Genomic DNA, 21697 nt, shown 5'->3' on the forward strand with positions numbered 1-21697 from the left:
ACACCTAATGAACAGTCCTGGTATCCTACACACAGTGAGACAAACAAACCAAGACAACTACCTGGGAGCCACATACTCCAGCATGGGAGGGTGGATTATTCATTTCTTTACTTTTTTATCATGAGGTATGTGAAGTATGAACCCCATTCCAACCTATCTCAGAATTACACCAAGGTGTTGGGGATATCATGCCTTCAGCAACCTATCACTATCAGGCCCTTGCTGTAAGGAAAAAAGAAAATCTAAGATATTTCCCTCATGGCACCATCAAGGGCTGCTCCTCTTGAAAGGACGTGCACAGCACACAAAATGAGGCACTGATGCCAAAGCAGGCCTACAAGAGGAAAGAGAGCCATATAACCACATGGGAGAAGCAGATTCGCTACTTTACTGTGTTTAGCTATTGGCAGTAGTGTAATTTCTGGCAGCCTGGCACAGAAACTCTTCCTGTCAGGGGTCCCAGAAACAAGTTTTTAATTTTCACTTTTTGAGTCTCCTTTACAGTTACCTACAAAACATCATGATATTTAAACAACAAAGATTCTGCTTGCCAGTTGATGACTAGTACACATGACTAGAGCATGGCTATGCAGGCAAGGTGTGGCAAAGAAACAGGATGAATTCAAGGATGAGTCATCACTCTGTCAACCAAATCAGTTTAAAGCTGTATCTCCAAATGCTCTGACTTTGACTCCTGAAGGAACTCAGTCAGAGCCTCAGACACTACGCAGCCCCCATAAATGTGATGAAGATGTGTAACCACGTGATCAGTCAGCTATGAAAAGTTCACCTCCTTATATTATTAAATTTGTCACTGTTCATTTGCCACATGCGGATCAGCAATGACTTTAATATGGATCAAGGTCATAGGATCATCACCACCCAGTCAAGAAAATGAATGTGTGTGCACACTTGTGTGTTTGCCTGCAACATACGAATGGGCGTTTCTGAACTATTAGCTGATCACAAATATTTATTAATCAGTTTAACCAATTACAAGAAGACACAGATGCAGTTATCCCTTAGGGAATTAATTATAAGAGCAATTCCCACAGAATGAATTTGAATTTTATATCCATGCCAGTCTCCACAAGTATAGACGATATGCAGCAGTCCTCTTTAAGATATCTGAAAGCAGAGTATGTTGAGGTAAATCATCATATCTGATGTGTAATTATTTTCCACGTGACTAGACATCACCCCCATACTAAGCTCAACTGTATGTATTTTCCCCACTGTTTCAACAGTACAAATTTTTCCCTGCAACACAGATTGGAATCAGTGGCCATTCAATGCATCTCATCTGTATATGTCTTTTTTGTACATCTGTGTGTCTCTATATGTTATCATAAGAGTTTCTGTGAGCATGTGATGCTGGATATGGGTCTTTTCTGAGTAATGTCAATCAGTTTCTCTCTATGTATATTTGAATCTAGTTGTATTTTTCTGTATGTGTAGTTCTCTTTAAGTGTTTCCTTGTAAATGTGTTTGCACATGCATGTCTGCACAGGTGAGCCTCCCTACCTTCCCCATCCCTGGGTTGTCCTTGACCTTGGACACCGCGCGGAGCAAGCATGGCGGAGCAGGGGGTGGGGCCAACTGTAGGATGGCACTGAAACTGGTGGGGTAGATTGAGGGCTCCTGAGGCAATGGCAGAGGTGGGTGGTGCTTCTTGCGCTTTGACGAGAGGTTGAGCTTCTGGGCTGCCCTGTGGGGGAGGAGAAGGTGGAGAGAGAGTTTTACAGCTTTATCCCTTTACTGTTTAGTGGTACTAGAAGTGTAAAGAAAGATGTCAAGCTTGGATCCAGTGATGGGAACTGTTGTTGCAGCCTTGAGTTCTGTCTGGGTTAGGGAAAGAATTTACTGCTTAGGCAAGTTACCTAGAAAACACAGGTCACTGACCCAAATCAGCCTTATTTCATATGATGAATAAGTAATACTTGAGTGAAGCTTTGAAGGCAACATCAGATACAAGGAAGAAAATTGGCCTTCTCCAAAAGATTGAAGCCTTGTTATCATGTGTAATGCAGACAAGGAATGAAACAAATAAGGTGTTTGCACCAGTATGGAAAAGTAATCCCCACCAATGATCCCCAAAACACCTCTCCTCATAGACTAGGTGGGCTAAGTAAACTTCCCTCCCAGCCCTCCAATCAGCAGCTGAAAGGGGAAGTGGGGGAGGGAGGACTACCACAGTGAATCTTAAAAAAAAAAAAAAAACACACAACAGTGAATACATCTCTCCCCATCGCCAGAGTGAACAGATGGAAGGGCCTGTTGATGCCATCTTGAAAGCCGATACACTAATCTCCCAAGTTATCCTACAAGACAGGATGACATTCTGAGAAGCCCAGAAATGTAAACAGAGGCACATTTTTCCCCTTTTCTTACATAAGTCAGATTCTGTTTGAGGTGTCCCTGGTGCCAGGCAGGCGACAGATTTGCCCTTAATGACAGTAACATGGGCAAAGTAAATGCTGGCAGAGTGATACAGGGTAGCAATCAAATGCATGTAAGTGACTGTGGGGAAAATAGACTGCTTAAGAATGGAGCTAAATATAAAAAGATAATAAGATTATACATTATATAAATACACACACTTCAGACACAAAGACAGAAGGGAGAAGGATAGAGGCCAGATCAGGGGCTTAGTAGTGCTGCTGGTGTGGATGTCAGACAGTTCTCTCATTAAAAACTTGTGTTCCAGCAGTTCCACGGCACTATTGTTCAGCAGAGCTCCCCACAGTGGAGGCTTCCAGGATTCTACTGCTAAACTATAACTGAAACAGGCCGACGTCCTACTGAGGATATTGGCTCAAGAGAGATCGACTGCCTCCCACCTCCGGCAGCTTGCCAGCAGTACCCAGTCACACCACTCGAGCCACCCCTTCAAACTCCCCTTTCCTCTGCTGCCAGCTACTCATACAAAGCTTTTGCAACATCACCGCTACAGAGGTAATGCAGCCATGCTGGTCTAACTGCTCCAAGGTATTATATCAGCTCTCAGTCTTTTCAAAAGTAATTGCACTTGATGCAGTGCTTTTTGAATGGACCAAAAATGAACAAGCAATTAGACAAAATCTAAACGAGCTACCAAAGTACACAGTCCAAAACAGCTACAGGTTGATACAAAAAAATGTAACAGGTGGATAGAAAGTCTACAAGTGACAAGCTCTTAATGGACTTCGTAGGTCACAGTTCTCCGACTTCAACAGCAGAGTGGTGACCATTGTTACATGAGACTGTTACATTGGAACAGAAGACAACTACTTGAAGGTGCTGTGTGCACACAGTGTCAATGCAGCTGTTCACCTGGTTGCGCATTTTTCTCAGCAAAAGCACCTTTTAAATGCCTGACACAGCACCTCTACACTCTGTATTGAACCGAGCTCTTAGAAGTAGTCACCTGGCAAGAAGAATCTACAGAACAGATCTGAGGATTGTAAAGGGCTCCAAATCCAAGCAGAACTGGTACTCATGAGGCAGCTGTATTGATCTGGAGCCACAGAACAAGTGAGAGGTTCTGTACTTTTCTGGGAGAAACTCCTTCTCGCATTCTGCCTCTATTGTGTTTTTCATTGGGCATTCACACTTCACTCACTGGCAACTGTCAGTCTGCACAAGGGTGTTTGAGTGCCTGTGCGCGATTTTGAATGTGTGAGTACATATGAGGATGTGTCTGTATGCATGCCTGTGTGTGTTTGGCCGTGTGTGTATGAAACTCTGTGTGTGACACTGTCAGTCGCTGACAGACTTGAAGAGTGAGAGATGAAGGGAACCTGTGTGTCTGTCTGTCACCAATGAGAGCCAGTTGTGTGAGACTGGCCTGAGCTCATTAGAGTCCTGCTTCAAGCATTTCAGATGGGGGGTTGGGGGGTAGTCTACCAGCACTGCTCACGTCCCCCCGACACGTGTCCCCGAGTGACAGTTCCTGTCCTCCCCTTCTCTCCACCCCCCCCCCGAGTGACTATTCAGGAGAACAATCAGAAAACACACCACTGGCTGATGAAATAATTACCGCGTCCAAGGATGGCTCAGTACAAGGCTCCCATGGGAGCTGGCAGTGCGTGCGTGTGTGTGTGTGTGTGTGTGTGTGTGTGTGTGTGTGTGTGTGTGCCCACACATGACAGAAAGGAATGACCACATCCTGAAACAAAGCATCACTTCAGCCCAGTGAACCAACAGACACTATCCACTCTGGACACTCCCATGCCCACTGACAACGGCTCACACACACCACAGGAAGAGAGAGCGGCGCAATTAATGTATCACACCTTTGGACAGACATAAATGCAGAGCATTTATACATGCAAAACATGCAAGTAACCTTAGGGGTCGCCCCTTCACAGACACACATTCATATGCATATACACACCAATAAAGGCAAAACATTGCAAATCATCTAATCTTCGAGGCAGATAACTGCCTCATCTCCCACACAGAACCAAAATGCCTAGAAATCAGGACGGTAACATGGGTGCCTTGACACCATCACTGCTGAGTTCCCACATGCCCAGTGGGGGGTGCCGGGCTTGCTCAGCTCCTCAGCACTCCAGGCAGAAATGATGGTTCTCAGAAATGCACACAGCATGGGTACAGATGCAAACACACAATGGTCACCACCTGTTCAGTCCTGTCACCCACATCAACACAGCAGTTTTCACACACAGAAAGCGGAACTTAAGTGTCCCTCATGCAGACTAAGGAGTGAGGAACAGCTCCATTCATAGAAAAAAAATTAGAACAAGCTGGAGTGAGGGGGGTTCATGCTGGCAGGATATGCCCGAGCCCTTGACAACAATACTATTTAAAACATAATAAATGGCAACGCTGATGAAGGTTAGCATGGCAAACTGTAGGAAAGTCAATAAGAGCCACCTTAGTAGGGAGACAGAGATAGAGAAATGAAAACACCAGCAAGGCTCTACTTACAATTCTCTCCAATCCATCATCTATTTAGTGTTCATAACCAGATGACGAAAAAGAGACACCTCAACTTTTTCCATTCGTGTCTCTTTTTTCCGAGGTATTCCATTATTTCCAAGCACGTGAAGCTGGAAAAGGAGACAAAATGTGTGTGTGGGGAAAAGGGGGAGGCAGGGGGCCACTAGCGGGGTCAGGGGGCTCCGCTTTGCTCCGCTCACGCTCATCGAGGATCCCAAGCAATTACACGCCGACTTCTGTGGCTCTCCGGGGAGGCTGGCAGGGGATCCAGATGCATTGCACCCTGGCACGCATTAAGGTGTGGCAGGGGTGCAGAGAGGGGTGGGTCAGCAGCCAGAAGCTGCAAAGTCCTGCCGTGGGTCCAGAGCAGTCTCAGACAGGGTGGCAGGAGGACAAGAGCAGGACAGAGGGCAGGAAGTGGTGCCCTCACTTCGCATATTCCCAGCAACACCCCTCCGTCCACTGTCTCTTCAGACAGAGAAGTTGGTGGGTTCTCTGATTTTCCAGTGCTATAATCCTCCTGCAGTCACACCTCTCCCTCTCAGCTCCTCTTTCGCTCTCTTGCTTTCTGTCCCTCTGGCTTTCTTCACCGCACAGACGGCTCTGCTCACCTCTCCTCCCCGCCCGCCCGCCCGCCCTCTCTCTCTCTCTCTCTCTCTCTCCGCCCCCCCCTCACCCTCTCCCTCCACTAATCCTTCCCTCTTTACTTCTGCTGAAAAGCTGGATCTCAGGATCCCCCAGCACTACCATCAGAGCAGTCGCGTGGGAAAGGAGAGAAACCCCATGAAAGGCAATCACAAGTCGGTGGGGATTGGAAGAGAGATTTCTTTTAAAAAAAAATTCTGGTTCGATGAGTGCGATCCAGCTGGGGATCCACACAGGACAGAGAGGGAACTCCTGCTTTCACTGTCGCCGCCGTCGGAGTCACTTGGCAGCTGTCCTGCGCTCCTTGCACGGCCGTCTGTCTCCCTCCCTCTCTCTCTTGCTCACTCTCTCTCTCTCTCTCTCTTCCTCCCTCCCTCCTCAGCACAGTTTCTTTGCCTCCCGTCTGCCAGCAGAGGTGTCTACCGAGAGCCGCAACCAATCCATGAGTGCAGACACATGCGCTCCACACAAATGCTGCACACACAGTGAGAAACCCCCTCTTCTTATTCTGTTGGACTTCAAAGAGATTTGGTAAGTGTGCCTGCATGTCTGTTGAGGGCGGGGGGGCCCTGCGTGTGGGGATGTGTTTGTGTGTGCCTTTCTGTACCTACAAGCCAATCAGCCCAATAAATTAGAAAAAAACATCAATGACAGAGGACTGACAAGGAATGATGATGTGGAGATATAGAAGACCCGAGAGGCAAAGACTAGTGTGAGAGATGGTATGTAGAAAGAGTGCTAGCAGCTCACAGACCAGCTGAGCCAAGCAGAAATAAGAAGGCAGATTCTGATACAGCTGGGGCAAGGGGGAGCAACTTTCATATTGGGTTCAGACAGCTGAGGCCCCTGGCTCCAGCACCTTCATCTACTCCACCGTAAAGTCTGGACCCCAGTCTCCGACAGGTGTGGAAATAACCCCATGTCTATCAATCTATGATAAGAGGCATCTCTCGCATTAGCTGCTCAAGACAACAGAACTTTTGTCTGTATCAGCATGGGAAAAGCACAGAAAGGACACCAAGCCCCTCATGGACTACAAGCACGTGTGATTTACCTTTATGTGCTCACATTGTTCCTGACCCGCTACTAACGGTCCCTGCAAAATTATGCTCCGGTTCCTATGCGCACCACCATGGGAACGCTACTATCTATTCGACATGTGTATTTCAGCCGCCGTATTCAGGTATCATCAGGGGCTGGGGTATATTTTTTCAGCCATCATACCCACAATGGATATTGCAGTCAGATGGCTGGTCAGACCGTGGATAATAATCCTGATTGGTCAGACCACAGAGCAGGAGCAATTCCACTTGAAACACTGCCAACACGTCCGCTACAGTTTCGTGTGAGCTGGTTCTTAAAGAGCCACAAAAAGTCCGCAGCTGGCAGTTTCCTTCCGCACACCCTACACCCATTATTCGCTCAGTCAGGGACTATTCAAACGTGCTAAATGAATGTAGGTAAGATTAATACCAGAGAAGGTTGTCAGGCACATAAAAGCCAGCGAGCCCATTGTAAGGCACAGAATGGACGTCTCAATCCAGAGTTGCAATGGAGGTGTGACGGTAAGAGACTGAGAGGTAGGGTCAGGAGGGAATGGGTTGAGGGGGTGTCTGTGGTTCTTAAGCCTCACAATTGGCCCATTGTCAATAATCTGTCCAAGGTCTTTTCAGGCTTTGTCAAATTAGCAGGAGAAATTCCTCAGCCCAGACAAGTCATTAGCCTGGCCTTCCATTAGCTTGTTTGTGAAAATTTGTCTCCTGCCTACCTCTCAGCCCAGCTTTGATAGTCCTGCCTCAGTCTTTTGGGCTAATAAGCATATAAGCTTCATTTACCATCCCTGACATTCTCCTTTGTTTTCCTTCACTTTCCTCCTGTCTCAGACAAGATAACTGTAGTCTGGCCAACCGAGCCAAGATAGATCACTACAGTTGATATCAGACTAAATTGCGACCACAATCTCATCTCTGCCATGCTAAAACAACCAATTACAAGCAGTTAGCCCCTGAGCAGGTGCATGGCCCTGTTTCCTCTAATAATGGCCTGTTTAAAAAGACAATACAAAGGGGACCTGTGAGACCCCCCACTGACATCTGAACAAACCCTTGCAATGGGATCTTAAGGTACATTTTACAGGTAGACAGCGATTTTCTGACATTCAAAGATGTATATGAAAAGGATAAAGCATTCTTTGGTCATACAATGTTCTAAAGAAAAATTTCAGGTGAAATAGTGGCAGGGGAAAGCCACATACTTTACACAAGCTTTGGAGAAAAGTGTCTGCTAAGTGAATAAATATAATGTAAATATAATATACAGCAAAATTCTGCAATTGTAAAGGAAGCATAGATGCGTAAAATCACATTCAAGTATGCTGAACCTGTACATGTGTCAATTCCAGCAAATGTGTTAAGTATTTCAAGGTATTTTTTCAACAGACCAACAAAACAATGGAAACATTTGCATGTGCTCCCTGAAAAACAGGTCTCTGGCTTTCATGTCATCAATGACTGGCACAGCTGTAAAATCGAAAGATCAATACTATAAATTATGCATGAGCAATGAATCACTGACTGCCATAAGATAGCTATGAGTATGCATTGATAAAGACCTACACCCACAGCCCGCACAAAGTGGTTGCTAAAGACAGAAAATTCTGCACTGAGCAAGACAGGTAGATTAGGAAAAGGAGCAGTGTCCTGAAGACAAGATTCTAACATTTCAATGAATACTTAACCTACAGCATTTAGTAATGGGCTTTAATCAATTTAATAACGTAACATGGAAAAACTGGCAGCAATTCAAGTCACTAGCCATAATGCCTTTTACACACTAGAAAAATACTAAATCAGTGACCATCCAGGGCAGCCTCTCACTGGGTCAGCACTCACAAATTATAAATGACATCATGCTACAAACATAGAGGATAATATCACCAGCTTTAACAGGCTACATATTCACGGGAAAGTTTTGGGATCTCATTTGAGAAGTTAATAACCATGGACTAAAATGGATATTAAGTTTTTTATGCTTATGACCAAGAGAACTGAAAACTTCTGACTTGTTTAGGCATCCTAGCAGGTGGCTGACACTTTTAATAAAAGAGTGTGTACAACTGATGAACATTGTTTCTGTGTTTGCAATCCAAAACTCAATAATGCAAAGGGACACACTTCTACACCTTCCCTTAGCAAGAAAACTATGCAACTGGTTCACTGCATTGTTTAATTTTTTCTTTAAAAAAAAAAAAAATTAAAAAAAAAAAACCTCATCAATACTATATGCAGCTACTCCTGTAATGCATGCTGGTTAAATGTTGGCTTTGGATTAAGTGTCTGTACATTAATCAGAAATCACGTGTTTGCATCTTTATCTCCCTGCCTGTTGGTGAAATGCACTTTTATTTACTCCAAATTGTCTGCCACAGCCCAAAGACGTGCTGTTCAGGTGGACTGCTGACACTAAAAGTCACCCATAGTGTGTGACTGCTAGGGAGTGTGTTTCACTGGTTTATGGATGAGTGATTCATTGGAAGTAGCATATCTACATTTAGATTTATTCATTTAACAGACACTTTTCTCCAAAGCAATGTACATCTTATAGAAAATACTATGTATGCATTACATTAGCAGAAAGAGAGACTTAGATGTATATAGCATTATAAATCACCTTGGTGAATAAGGTGTGGGCTGATAACATTACATAGTGTTCATTGGAAGTTGCCTGGGAGAAAAGTATCTAATTGAATAAACATAAACGTAAACTTTGAAGATCATACACTAAATGAATGTAAATATAAATGTGGCCTCTATGAGTTGAATTTGACTACACAGCAATGACCCCAACACTAAAAGGATCTTCACAGTCCAGTTTACCCGACATAGCCCACTTATTCAGATATGACGTTGAACAATAAATTAATACAACAAAGGCATGAGGTGTACACTACTAGCTGAAACATGAAGAATTATACAATAACAGAATACAGTATTACAATGTTACAGAGCAATTCCAGTAGTAATACATCAACCCCTCTTATTTCATAATTTTCAAAAAGAAGTGAAGTCAGTGTTACTCAAATAAATAATTTTTTTGTGTGTTCCAGTTTGTCTGAATAGGTCTAATAGTAGTTACTAATTGTCTATACATAGGTCTATAAAGAAAGAATACAGAGCTCTTTCACAGCAATTCTGAGATTACTACTAATGTTTTAATGTGGGACAGTCTTTTACAATGTAAGATTTTGCAGAGAAAATGACAACATGAGTCAAGGTTTGAAGTAAAACTCCACATGTAATTTAAGGTAATCTTCAGAAGTTAAAATGGTATATCATGAGCTGATTTTTCATTTATATTGATTTCTTTTCTTTTGTGCATCATAGTTTAATTTGTCACATGGAACAACCTTTTTAGAATAGTCTGTCTGATTGGTGCATTGTCCCATGACAGCTGCATTAGTTATAATGTTTCATTGTTCAGTAGACAGCATTACTCGAGGCAGCTTTGCAGCTTGTGAGTCTCAGACAAAGTGAGCACCATGCTGGTCCTGAATGAATCTACATCTGCTGTACAGGCATGGGTTCTGGGTCCTTACTTGAGAAGGGGGCTGCTGTCCACTTCTCCCACTGAAGCCAAAGCACTGGTGTCACACTTGGCATCAGGTGCACTATGGCCAAAGCTTTAGTTTAAGCATGTGGTCTGAAGCATAAGGACCAATGTGGATAATTCCTCACCCTTGAGATATTCTCTGTCTCTATCTGCACTTTCAGCTGAGGAATCACTTTAAACTACAAATAACTTTGGGTGTTTATTCTGGAAAAATATTCATTTCTTTTAAACATTTAAGTCTGGCAGTAAACATCACCAATGGAGCTCAATATGGATGGGGCAGTCTGGCAATCACTCCACACGAAGTCTCTGTAGGAAACTTCACTGAGCCAGCAACTCTGCACTAAGTAATTGGCTGCCTGCCTTGAGCTCAGACCATCCAGGTGCTCTGTCGTTTCACTGTGTTTCCTTTAAAAGAGCTACTTACCTTCCCACATGCTCAGTCAGATTTCAATGGAAAACCCCTAATGAACCATTTTATCTATCCTCCAGGGATGTTAAAAGGACAGCCAACTGCAAAGATTTTATCTTCTGTCTCAATTACAGGGGAAAAATACTTGTGGCAAAGTGTAAAAGAATTAAAAATGCACTGCTCTCAAGCAGGACATCCCTTTAAAATTTCACAGAATTTACTCTGGGACTTGCTAGTGAACTAGTTACTTGCTTAGTGGCAACCATGTGGATAGATACCCCAGAGGGCCATCCACTTTCTTCTAGCTTGATGAACATGGGAGAGATGTGTAGTTGGCATTCAAGGTAAGAGAGCAGGAAAAATTCCGACAGGGCTAGACGTGCACCTTCAGGCTACTGGCAGCTCTGATAAATTCTCAATAATAAAAATGAACAGATTACAAAAGCAGAATGCCATCACTGTCAAGGCCATCTCCTCTTATTTGCCTGAACCTAAAAATTCAGCTGTAAAATGTTCTGTCACAGGTATAAGGTTTTGTTCTAAAGTACAATAAAACGCTTTGGGGTTTGGTTGCCTTTAGGCTACTGGCCTCCCTCTACACAAAGCGCTAAACGTGGCTCTTTCGACACTCCTCTGAGTTCCAAGTGCCAAAAAAGTGCTTGTGAATAACAGAGCATAGTGGAACAGTAGGACAGAATGGTATCTAGTGAGAATAAATTAAATAATTAAAGAATAAATAAAGAAAGAGAAAGAAATCCCACCTAGACCATTATCTGAACTTCACATATCACAAAGCATATTTGAATGCATCCAGCTAGGTTTGATTGGGTTTCATCCTACAGCACGGAAAAATATAATCTCTGGTGAGCTAGGCCCTGGTCCACCTTGTTGACCTCAACCATCTGCTATGATGTGACTCACAAACCAAAGTTGGGGTTGGAATATTGGAAGTGACAGAGTGGCAAACAGGCCCAGAGACTGGAATTCTGGTATCAGCATAGGTTTTGCAATCCTGCATTCTTCCTTGGCTCATGGGATGGGATATGGCACTACTATCCACTCAGGGGGGCTGAACAAGGGGTGGCAGCAGCAGTCTGTTCCTTCAGGATTTTTCCATGGGTGCCTATTCATGTTGTCAAGGGGGGCCGAGAGAACCGGAATGGTAGGACCCAAGTGAGGAGTCGTTCGTCTGGAGTCAGGGGATCAGGCAAGTTCTTGGTGTCGGGGACATGCGGACGGTTGGTCGATCGGCGGTCGGGGTCAGAGCAGGGATCCATGAGCTAGGTCAGGAGATGAAGCGAAGAGTCGGTCAATCGGCGGTCAACGTTGAAACAAAGATCCGTGGACGTGGTCAGGAGACAAAGCAAAGGGACAAAAACCGGAGGACGAGAACTGAGAACAAGGGTTGCGTGTGAACTGGATGTCATGAAGGAGGGTGGTTGTCTCTGACAAGATTCCGCAAAGGTATGGGAGTTGAGGAAGGTCTTTTAAAGAGTAAGCAGTTAGTCAGGTGCTGGACCAGAGTCAGGTGCTGTCGGCTGAGTTGTGGGGATGGACGTGACACATATCAGTATAATTCCCAGTTAGAACACAGAATCAAATGCAAGGAAATTGGAGAGGACAAAGAGCCAGAAAGAGACAAAATATGAAGATCGATATAATAGCAAAATCATATACCTAATAAAAACTGGATCTTTTGATATTATGATAATTCTTAAGTGATGTGAAGTGTAAAGAAGGGACAAAGAAGCCATGATGGGAGAGAGGGAACAGATAAGAGAAAGAAAGAAAGAAAGAAAGAAAGAAAGAAAGAAAGAAAGAAAGAAAACCTGTAAATGCTTAGTTGGGGGGGGGGGGGGGGGGGAAAGAGGACTCATCTCACCTCTATGCCCCTCTAAAATTGTACTGTTGGCAAGGAGCCAGCTAGAGGCAGCCTCAATTATAGGCTATCATTTTCAGCCTAAAAAATGAGCATGGTAATGTGATTGCTGATGCCACACCGGAGCAGACTTTGAATTGTTCTATTCCCATGATTCACTGGGACAGGGATTCCCCTGCCGACCCAAAATAATTGAAGGAGCTGGAGTGTAAATGGAAAACATTCTAATTAAAATAAAGATTAAAGAAACATCCAAGAGGTGAAATGCACCATGGGACAGTGCTGCATTTTCTCTGTTATTGTTTCCTACATCTCACAGCAACAAGGCACCCAGTCAAAGCAAATCACCATTCCTCTTCCTCTTTCGTCTTGCTGAGCAAGTGAGAGATTAAGATGGCTGTTCTATGATAGAAATGCAAGCCAAGATCAACCAGGTAAGCAAAGAGTAAGAGTGCTATGTCCTCTGTGCATGGAACTCCTAAAAGAGGTGTGTCTGAGAAGCCAACCAACACTTGGCTGGTTCCTCTTCATGAAAGGCCATTCAATAAGGATTAACTCTGAGGGGGTTTGTGTAAATGCCTTTTGTATTTTATATCTGAGTGGGAGGAACTTCACCGAAAGAGGAATGTTCTTCCTGTAGTCACTCTACATGCTGAGAACCTATATGCAGCCATAATGGGTTGGCGAAACAACACAATGTCAGAACAGGATTACAGCTGTAACACTAGGAAGGACCAAAAAATGTTCTGCTACAATATTTAAAAAAATTTGAATCTCACGAAAACTTTGCTCTTGTACCTTAAAAAAAAAAAAAATTACATTAAAAGGGAAATTAAAAAGAAATTAGTAAAAATAAAGATGTTATTTATATTCACTTTATGTGTGTGCTATCTGATCAACTAAATGCTTACATACTGTGTGTAGTTCATTTACTGTGTTGTCCTACACTGTCACCAGTAAAGAGCAGTGATATCCTAACAGTTCTACAAGGCATGCTTCTGGGATAGCTGGTAGTGTAGTGGTTAGAGCTGCTACCTTTAGACCCAGAGGTTGCAGATTCAAGCCTCATATTTCACTTGTAGTACCCTTAAGCAAGGTACTTACCCTAAACTGCTCCAGTAAAATTACCCAGCTGTATGAATGGGTAAATGATTGTAGTCTCAACACTGTAAGCTGCTTTGGAGAAAAGCATCTGCTAAATAAATAAATGTAAATGCTAAAGCCTTAGTAAGCAAAAAATCTTGAAACTTTAAAGGCCCATCATTGTTCAGCTAAATGACAGGATTATAAGGTGGCTTGGTTTCTCAGTAAAAGAACCCCACAAAAGCGAAACAAACTGCACCACAAAGCATGCGCCACCAGTAAAGACCTTCAAATAAATTGACGTCTTTACGTAAACTCTGCTCCCATTAATCCTACAGCCAAAGTAAAGATTGATGATTACTAGCATCCTGGTGTGAACTCAGCTGGTTGGAAGGAATGAGCTTTGTAGCTTATCATATTGCCACCAAGTACAGAAGCTATTGCAAATGACAGCTATTTTTGGAAATATTTGACAGCTCATGATGAAGACATTTTTTTCCTTCACTGTTCGCTCTCCCCTCGTTGGTAGTGACAAAGATGAACGGTGATTTCTATTTTTTGAACTCGACTGGGTTTTTTTTTTTTTTTTTTTTCTTAACACCTGGTGATGTCTGTGGTGCTTATTCAGTGTGTCAAGCCTTCTTCACAGGCAGATTAGGGTTGAGAGTGTGACTGTAGAACTCCAAGTGCTCGCCCACATGCGGCCTCGATCCCATCTTCTCTACGCGCATGCCAGATCAGATGACACATGATGCACTAGGGGAAACGTTTTTACGTAACGTTTTCATTAATTATGACATTGTGCAGGTTTTGCACTTGTTACTCCTCATCCTGCTATCTGGAAAGAAGTGAAGGAATGAATACAGGTTGTGCAGGCAGCATCTACCTGTGACAGAGTACTCCATTGGTGACAAGGAGTGAGGGTGTCTCTGGTCCCACCAAATGGAATAGAGTAACTCAGCACCACATGCAGAACCTGTCCAATTGATCAACAACAGAAAAGGACAGCGCAAAGAACAGTGGTAAGCCCAGAGCAAGAAGGGAGAAGAGGCTGGTAGACAGGGGGAACCCTGCGCACTCTCCTTCAAAAACCTACCCCAGCAAAATAAACCTGTAACTATGCGTTGGACTGAGGAAAGCTGATGAGAGGAGGTGAGCATGGGCTCCTTAGTTTGATTTCTGCATTGTAGTAAATTGGCAGTATGCCATTACTGATATAATACTGATGTGTGTATTATAGATTAAAACACTACGTTGACGTGAAGGCCAAGCAAATGTAAAGAAGGCAAACAACATGTAAGTGATTCACTACTGGCCAAGACAACAGCATCAGGAAAAATATAGTCCACTTTAAGAAAATCTGCAAGAAAAACACAAAGGCCAGGAAAACTGTTCAATGTGATCAGTGACATCCTCCTATATCATGGTCCCTAAAGAAAAGAGGATTTCGTTTATTACTGGAAATGAGTGTTCTTGATGAACAGCCTCAATCCAAACACATCAGTATGGGTTTTGGCACTGATGAATGACTGAATGTAGATTTCAGTGGAAATGGGTAGGTGACAAGGGGGTGCAGTGGGTTGGACCACAGTCCTACTCTCTGGTGGGTCTGGGGTTCGAGTCCCGCTTGGGGTGCCTTGTGATGGACTGGCGTCCCGTCCTGGGTGTGTCCCCTCCCCCTCCGGCCTTACGCCCTGTGTTGCTGGGTAGGCTCCGGTTCCCCGCGACCCTGTATGGGACAAGCGGTTCTGAAAATGTGTGTGTGTGTGGGTAGGTGACATGATAGGCAACCAAAGAGATCATGATACAGAATGAAACTGATTTCTCAGAAAGAAAAATTAAAACCGGATATGTGGTTCCATCACATCCAACGAGTGGATTTCATTTTGGCCTAGTTTCAGCAAATGTCACCCTTAATATCATAATAACAATAATAATATAGAGTGTGCTAATCCCATGAAGTCATCGTTCCATATTTCATGGCTCTTCAGGCTAAGGCAATCCACGAGCAACAAACAGAACACAGAATCAAACACAAATATAGTTGGAGTTTCTCACACACACAGACACACAAACACGCCACCAGGATGTAGATTATAGGACTCTTGAATGGGTTGCCATGTGCCTAGACATGAACTGATTAGAAGATATAATCCTCTGGAACAGGGTTAATATAGATGTCATTAGTGTGAACAAACATACCACTATGGGATGAGTTTCATGCTCCCTTGTCTAGACTTCACCTGAAGAGCACCCCCCATTTACTAGGGTGCAGCAGGACTCCCTACCCATTAGTCCCTGCCTCTCACCATCTCGTGGGTCACAGAGGAATTTATAGGGCCACGATTACTTTAGTGGTCTCACTGCATTTACAGCCTGACTGATTCCAGTACAATTGAGTAACCCCACTTTCAGATCTGATAAAAATTCTGAGCGCCCTGCCTGCTCAGCTGGAAAGCTGGAAAACCAGGGGTGGCAAGGCGGCATGGCGGCACATCGAGCAGCGGTGTTGTCTCTCAGTGCCTGAATGGTGTGAGAGGACATGGGTTCGATCCCTGCTCAATCCGCGTGGAGTCTGCACGTTCTCCCGTGTCTGCGTGGGTTTCCTCCGGGTGCTCCAATTTCTTCCCACAGTCCAAAGACATGCTGTTCAGGTTCACCCATAGTGTGTGTGAGTGACAGAGAGAGTGTGTTCCACTGATGTATGGATGAGTGACCCTGTGTAAGTAGTGTATTTAGCAGTGTAAGTCACCTTGGTGAATAATGTGTGTGGGCTGATAATACATAGTATCCATTGAAAGTCGCTTTGGAGAAAAGTGTCTGATAAATAAATAAAAATAAATGTAAAACTGTGGAAAAAAGGTGATGTGAATGACAGAACTGTAGCAGATTCCTTTTCCTGTTGATTAGGTAAATACGTAACTGGTTGCTCTGTCTGTTGTGGAAATCTGAGCTTGAAGCCTCATAAACATGTGCCAACAATGAAACACTATTAAGAGCTTTAACAGACCAGGGGGTTCAGGGAAGGGTAGGGGGTGGGTGGGATGTCTGAAAAAACACACACACACACACACACACACACACACACACACACACACACACTCGTCCCAAGCAGGGTCACGGCGAACCGGAGCCTGACCCGGCAACACAAGGCGCAAGACTGAAGAGGTAGGGGACAGACCCAGGATGAGATGCCTGAAAACAAATTTTGAAAATGAGGTATCATTTTGGGAATTCATGTTGAAGAGTTCAGACTAAGCAAACAATCAACCGTTTTCAGTGTGGAGCTACGAGGTCTGACATAGATTGCTGATGTGGGAACTCCATATGAAAAATCATAAGAGGAAGAAAGTTTCATTCAGCCTGGAACCTTCCCCCTCCAGTCTTACACTCTGTGTTGCTGGGTTAGGCTCCGGCTCGCCGCAACCCCGCTCAGGACAAGCGAATTCAGCCAATGTGTGTGTGTTCGAGTTTATCAAAATAACAGCTTAATTTGTTTTAAATGTGTCCAGTGTTTGTTGACTTAAGTCTACTTTGCTTCATTTGGTTTACCATTTCCACCAATTACCCTTCACACCAACTTACTGAATCTAGCTCATCATTTCACTTGCATTTTACAATCAAAAACTGTCTACGTATCTACAGTATTGTACTTTTCACATATTATGTTTTCTAAAGTAACATTTCATATAATTTTCAACAAATGCACCCAACACTAATACTGAGGCTATTCTCAATATTTCTACATGTCTTTTTCAGAATGTGAGAAATAGTAAAAGTTCAAGATTATTGCAAAAACTGCAAAATTATAAATGGTCAATCTTGTGCTACGGTCTTTCCCATTGTCAGGCCTCATCCAGCTTTGTGCCCAGCATTACAGAGTGTGCTCACGAACTCTGAAAGGGTGATCTGCAGCCTCTGGGACAAAAAAATCCAGACTGCTGCTACCACTTAGACTGTTGGTATCTAGAGCAAAGCCACCACTCAGTGTCAGTAATTTGCAGCCCTTGCATGCATTGCACTGAGGAGATGCAGAGGTGCAAATGAGCTGTACTCATTCTGATTGCCAAGAAAAGTAGTCTGGGCTGCTACTGCCAATCTTCCTGGACTAGCTACAAGCTGGATGGTTAGATTCGCCTTCAGATTCCTGACACTCAGCCCCAAAGCCCTTGGTGGACCTAAATTTGTATAATTTTCAGTGAAATCGGAGGGTTAGGAGAGCTTTGGAATTACAGCCAGAGAACGGAGACTGTTTGTTTTTTAAGCCCACAAGCATCCTGCCCTCAACCCCCAACCCATTCACTCTTGCTCCCGCCACTCCATTGACAACAAAGGTGCTCCTTCATCAGGTGACAGGGCATACCACTCAGCTAACTGACAGCACAGCCCTTTGTTCTCTAATGAAAGGACCTGTTTGGGACGCTGCAATTGCTTCCCTCAGCTCCTCAGCAAGAACAGACTGCAGTCAGCGCTTTTCTTTCAGGACTCACAAATAATAACTGCCCCTCCACCCCCTCCAGCTGCCAACACTGCCACTCCACCAGAGGAAAATTGCTGGCCACAACTGTACTGACTGTGTTTTTTATTGAAGCTAGTAGAAAGACCCTAGGGGTCTGCTCAGCTCCCTTCAGGCTATTCTTAAACTATGACCCCCCCCCTCCCCAAAATCCAGTTTAGGATGTCATAACAGCATTCACCACTCTCCCCTGTGGGGGGTGCTCCTCCACCGTGAGGAAGGATTCCATCATCCAATGATTCTAGATCAGTAAAAATCTTGTTTTATCTTTTCTTAATATCAATTACTCTTAGTAATGGTTAGACACAACAGCAAATTGTTCTGTCTGCTGCATAACAAGCAATGCATTGTAACTGAATTTTTTCTTAATTACCCCCAAAAAATTATTAAAATATACAGCTACACCTAAAATACCTCAAAATATCTCACAAGGTTTTTATACATGTCTGTGCATTACTCAGTATAAGTTTCCAAAGACAGTAGAACACATTAAATTTCTTACTGTCCATTCTCCCTCAAAGCATTAGCACAGCTTATATAAATACTGAAATTTATTTTTAGATGATACGGTCTGAATTCTTATACTGCAATCTGTGATACTGGTGACATCACAATGAAAACAGCGAGCAGTCTAAGAAGTTCTAAAGAACAAAACCAGTAAGTCTGCATCAATACAGGTGAAACTGCTTTAAGTCTGTACCCAAGTAGTTACAAAACAAACAACCATGAGCAGAAGAAGATACACTGAAGATACACTTAAATTAGTGGGTAGCTCAGTATTTAGAGCTGTTTCCTTGCAAGGAAGACCCAGGTTCAAATTCCTGTTCCTGCTGTAGAACCCACCGGCAAGGTTTTTACCCTGAACTGCAACAGTAAAAATTACCCAGCTCTATAAAAGGGTAAATCATTGCAAGCAGCTTAGTGAACAAACCTACCATTGTGAGTAGTCTTGGATAACAATGTCAGATAAATAATGGTTATAAAACAGGCATAATAAAATGGGCAGGTAATGTTAAGGCAACACAGTATGCTACTGTTCACCTTTAACTCCCCTGGAAGTAGCGATATAAAACTGCTTTAAGATCATTGTGTGGTCCCAGTGTATCCCATCTTCTGACAGGAACCCCCAGAATCCCTGTGGGAGAGGAATTTAAAATGGGCTGGGTAAATTTGCACCTGCGTCCTTAGCACCAACAACATCTATTACTTCAGAGAGACGGGAAAGATGAGGGCCTGGGCTCCTCTTAAACTAGGCAGTAGAGAAGTGAAGCACTCTACACCTATATACATGATGATAATATTGGAAAGGCAAATTAAAGGTTTTAACATCTAGTGATATCACATTTCTGTGAGTCCAGCCCACAAAATCAGCTTCGAAAATGTTCTGCAGTCTTTAAACATACAGTGAGTGATACTATTATATAGTAATGCAAGCTTGTCGCATCACAGAGCAACCAAGGAGACAAATAATATTGGCTGGAAAGTAAACATCACGTACTGGCTGTTCATAAGCATGATAACTTTCTCTACACAAAGTCATAGTGCTCATTTTGTGGAAAGACAAGCCTAGTCTTTGAATAAATTACACTCTTCATTGAGATTCTCCAGTAACAATCCTTTTTTCTCTATAACTAAGCCTCATCCATGTCTGGGAAGCTTAACAATTTGGTGCCAAAAATTAAGTTTTGACAAAAAATTTCATTCCCAGTTGAAGCAAACCTCAGGACACTGACATTTCCAAACCCACTTTTAAGCATTTAATATTCACAGTGCCCCACCCCCACGGTGCTCACAGTACCTGGACTGTTCAGGAGTAGGTGTGCATGGTCTCTCCGTGTGTCCTTGGGTTTCCTCCCATAGTCCAGAGACATGCAATGCAAGTTAACTGGACTCTCTCAACTGCTCACAGTGTGGCTTGTGTGTGTATCTGCATGAGTGCATATGTTGCTACGTTGCAATGGACTGGCATCCCATTCAGGGGGCATCACCGCTTACCTTGCACCCAGGGATTTTGGGAGGGGCTCTTTACTGCCATGGCCCTGATGAGGACAAAGGGTTACCAAAAATATCCCCTACCTCTTCTAAGACCAAAATGGCAAAAAATACCTCTATTTACATCATATCAACCATAATAAAGCACAACATTTCCACTTTTGGGCCAAGTGCAACAACAATAAAGTTCAAAATCAAAATGAATCACTGTGCAAAATGAATGTCTGGAAAAATAAAATTAATTTCTCTACCCCCCCTCCTTTTAACCCAAAGACACTAGAGTCTGAACTTAAAAAAACAACTAACACAAACAAGTATCCTACTGAGATGAAGTTCTGAACTCAAACAATGACAGCAGCCTACAAAAAGTAACCACACACCGCAACAAAAACCAACTCAACCAAAACAATGTGCATGATCATGATATAATTATGGTGTATATGAGAACTAGACCCTTCAAAAAACTATCAACAACAATTGTACAAAAGAGACAGGCATAATGGTGAGACTTGTTTCACTGGTCAGACTTACTTGAGCCCCATGGTCACCTTTTCCAAAGGTTCTGTTCTTGAGCTCGTGGTGGTCCTCCGTACTGAGCCTACTGACACTGTGTTTGTCCTCATCAGGCAGCGAGCTCCCTCTGAGCCTGATGCTGTGGTGTCTGTTCACTGGCCTCAGCACAGCCCAATGGATAGACCACCATGAGCCCCCGAGCCAGCACCACCAAACATCCACTCCGCCCTCTCAGAATTAATCTCCTACTGATGAGGATTATGGCAGTCAATCAAAATCTGTCGAATGGACGATTTGCCTCGTTTTCCCTCTCTCTCGCTCTCCCCACCTCCCTCTCATCTCTCAGTCCTACAGACTGCGGTTGTCTCCAGTGTTATGTACAGATTCTGTCAAGCACAACCCTTTTACTTCCACCCACTCACTCCACCCCCACCCCACCACCCTCAATTCCCCAGCGCACCTCCACACACCTCACACAGGAAGGAAGGAGTACATGGCTGAGTTGCACCCCCTGGGCTGTTTTAAACACAGGTTGTAAATAGGTAAAGGCCACCACTATAGACATTCATGAGAACTTTGAAGCTTAGGCAAAGACATTTATGCAAGTCATTCAGCAGTAAAGCACTTGGAAGCCAATTAACATTGTGTAGAGGAAAAAAAAATATCTGGTAGCCAACAGCTTCAGTGCTTTGTTACAAACTGATCTCAGTCATTCATAGGGCTTCTCCGCTATCCACATGGGTGCAATCAAAGTTCATTTCTATGTGATCATTTTAAGATTGACCACAGAATTTAAAGAAAACATGTAACCCCACTTTGACTCCTTACAGAACACTGGAGAGGTTTTGTTAAGCCTCGCCATGGTGGTAGGACAACTCAATAAAGCACTGGGACTGTGTGGTATCCATTTCATCCGTCTTTTTGCTCTAAGGGAAAACATTAAGTTTCTATGGCTACTTTCCAAGAGCCCTTTGCAGAGAACTTAGTTTCAGAAGACAAAGGCTAGGCTTTGTTGGCTGACTCCAGAGTTCCACCATCAAGTTGTCAGGCAGCTCACCTGGAGCCTGTGGTTGGAAAAACTCACCAACTCCTCCAGATAATTGCC

The 21697-nt window shown here is 43.6% G+C and overlaps 1 protein-coding gene across 3 annotated transcripts in view; it reads right to left on the reverse strand.

Annotated features, from left to right (window-relative positions):
• The window catches only part of LOC108919636 (kinesin-like protein KIF26A), a 96385-nt gene that overhangs the window by 21977 nt on the left and 52711 nt on the right, over positions 1-21697 (reverse strand). For all 3 annotated transcript variants that reach the window (XM_018727795.2, XM_018727794.2, XM_018727796.2), the window contains exon 5: positions 1525-1708. In XM_018727795.2, the coding sequence (XP_018583311.1) occupies positions 1525-1708 (184 nt within the window). The remainder of the gene's footprint in view (positions 1-1524; positions 1709-21697) is intronic.

This window comes from Scleropages formosus, chromosome 15 (genome assembly GCF_900964775.1).
Source record: "Scleropages formosus chromosome 15, fSclFor1.1, whole genome shotgun sequence".
NCBI classification, from domain to species: Eukaryota; Metazoa; Chordata; class Actinopteri; order Osteoglossiformes; family Osteoglossidae; genus Scleropages; species Scleropages formosus.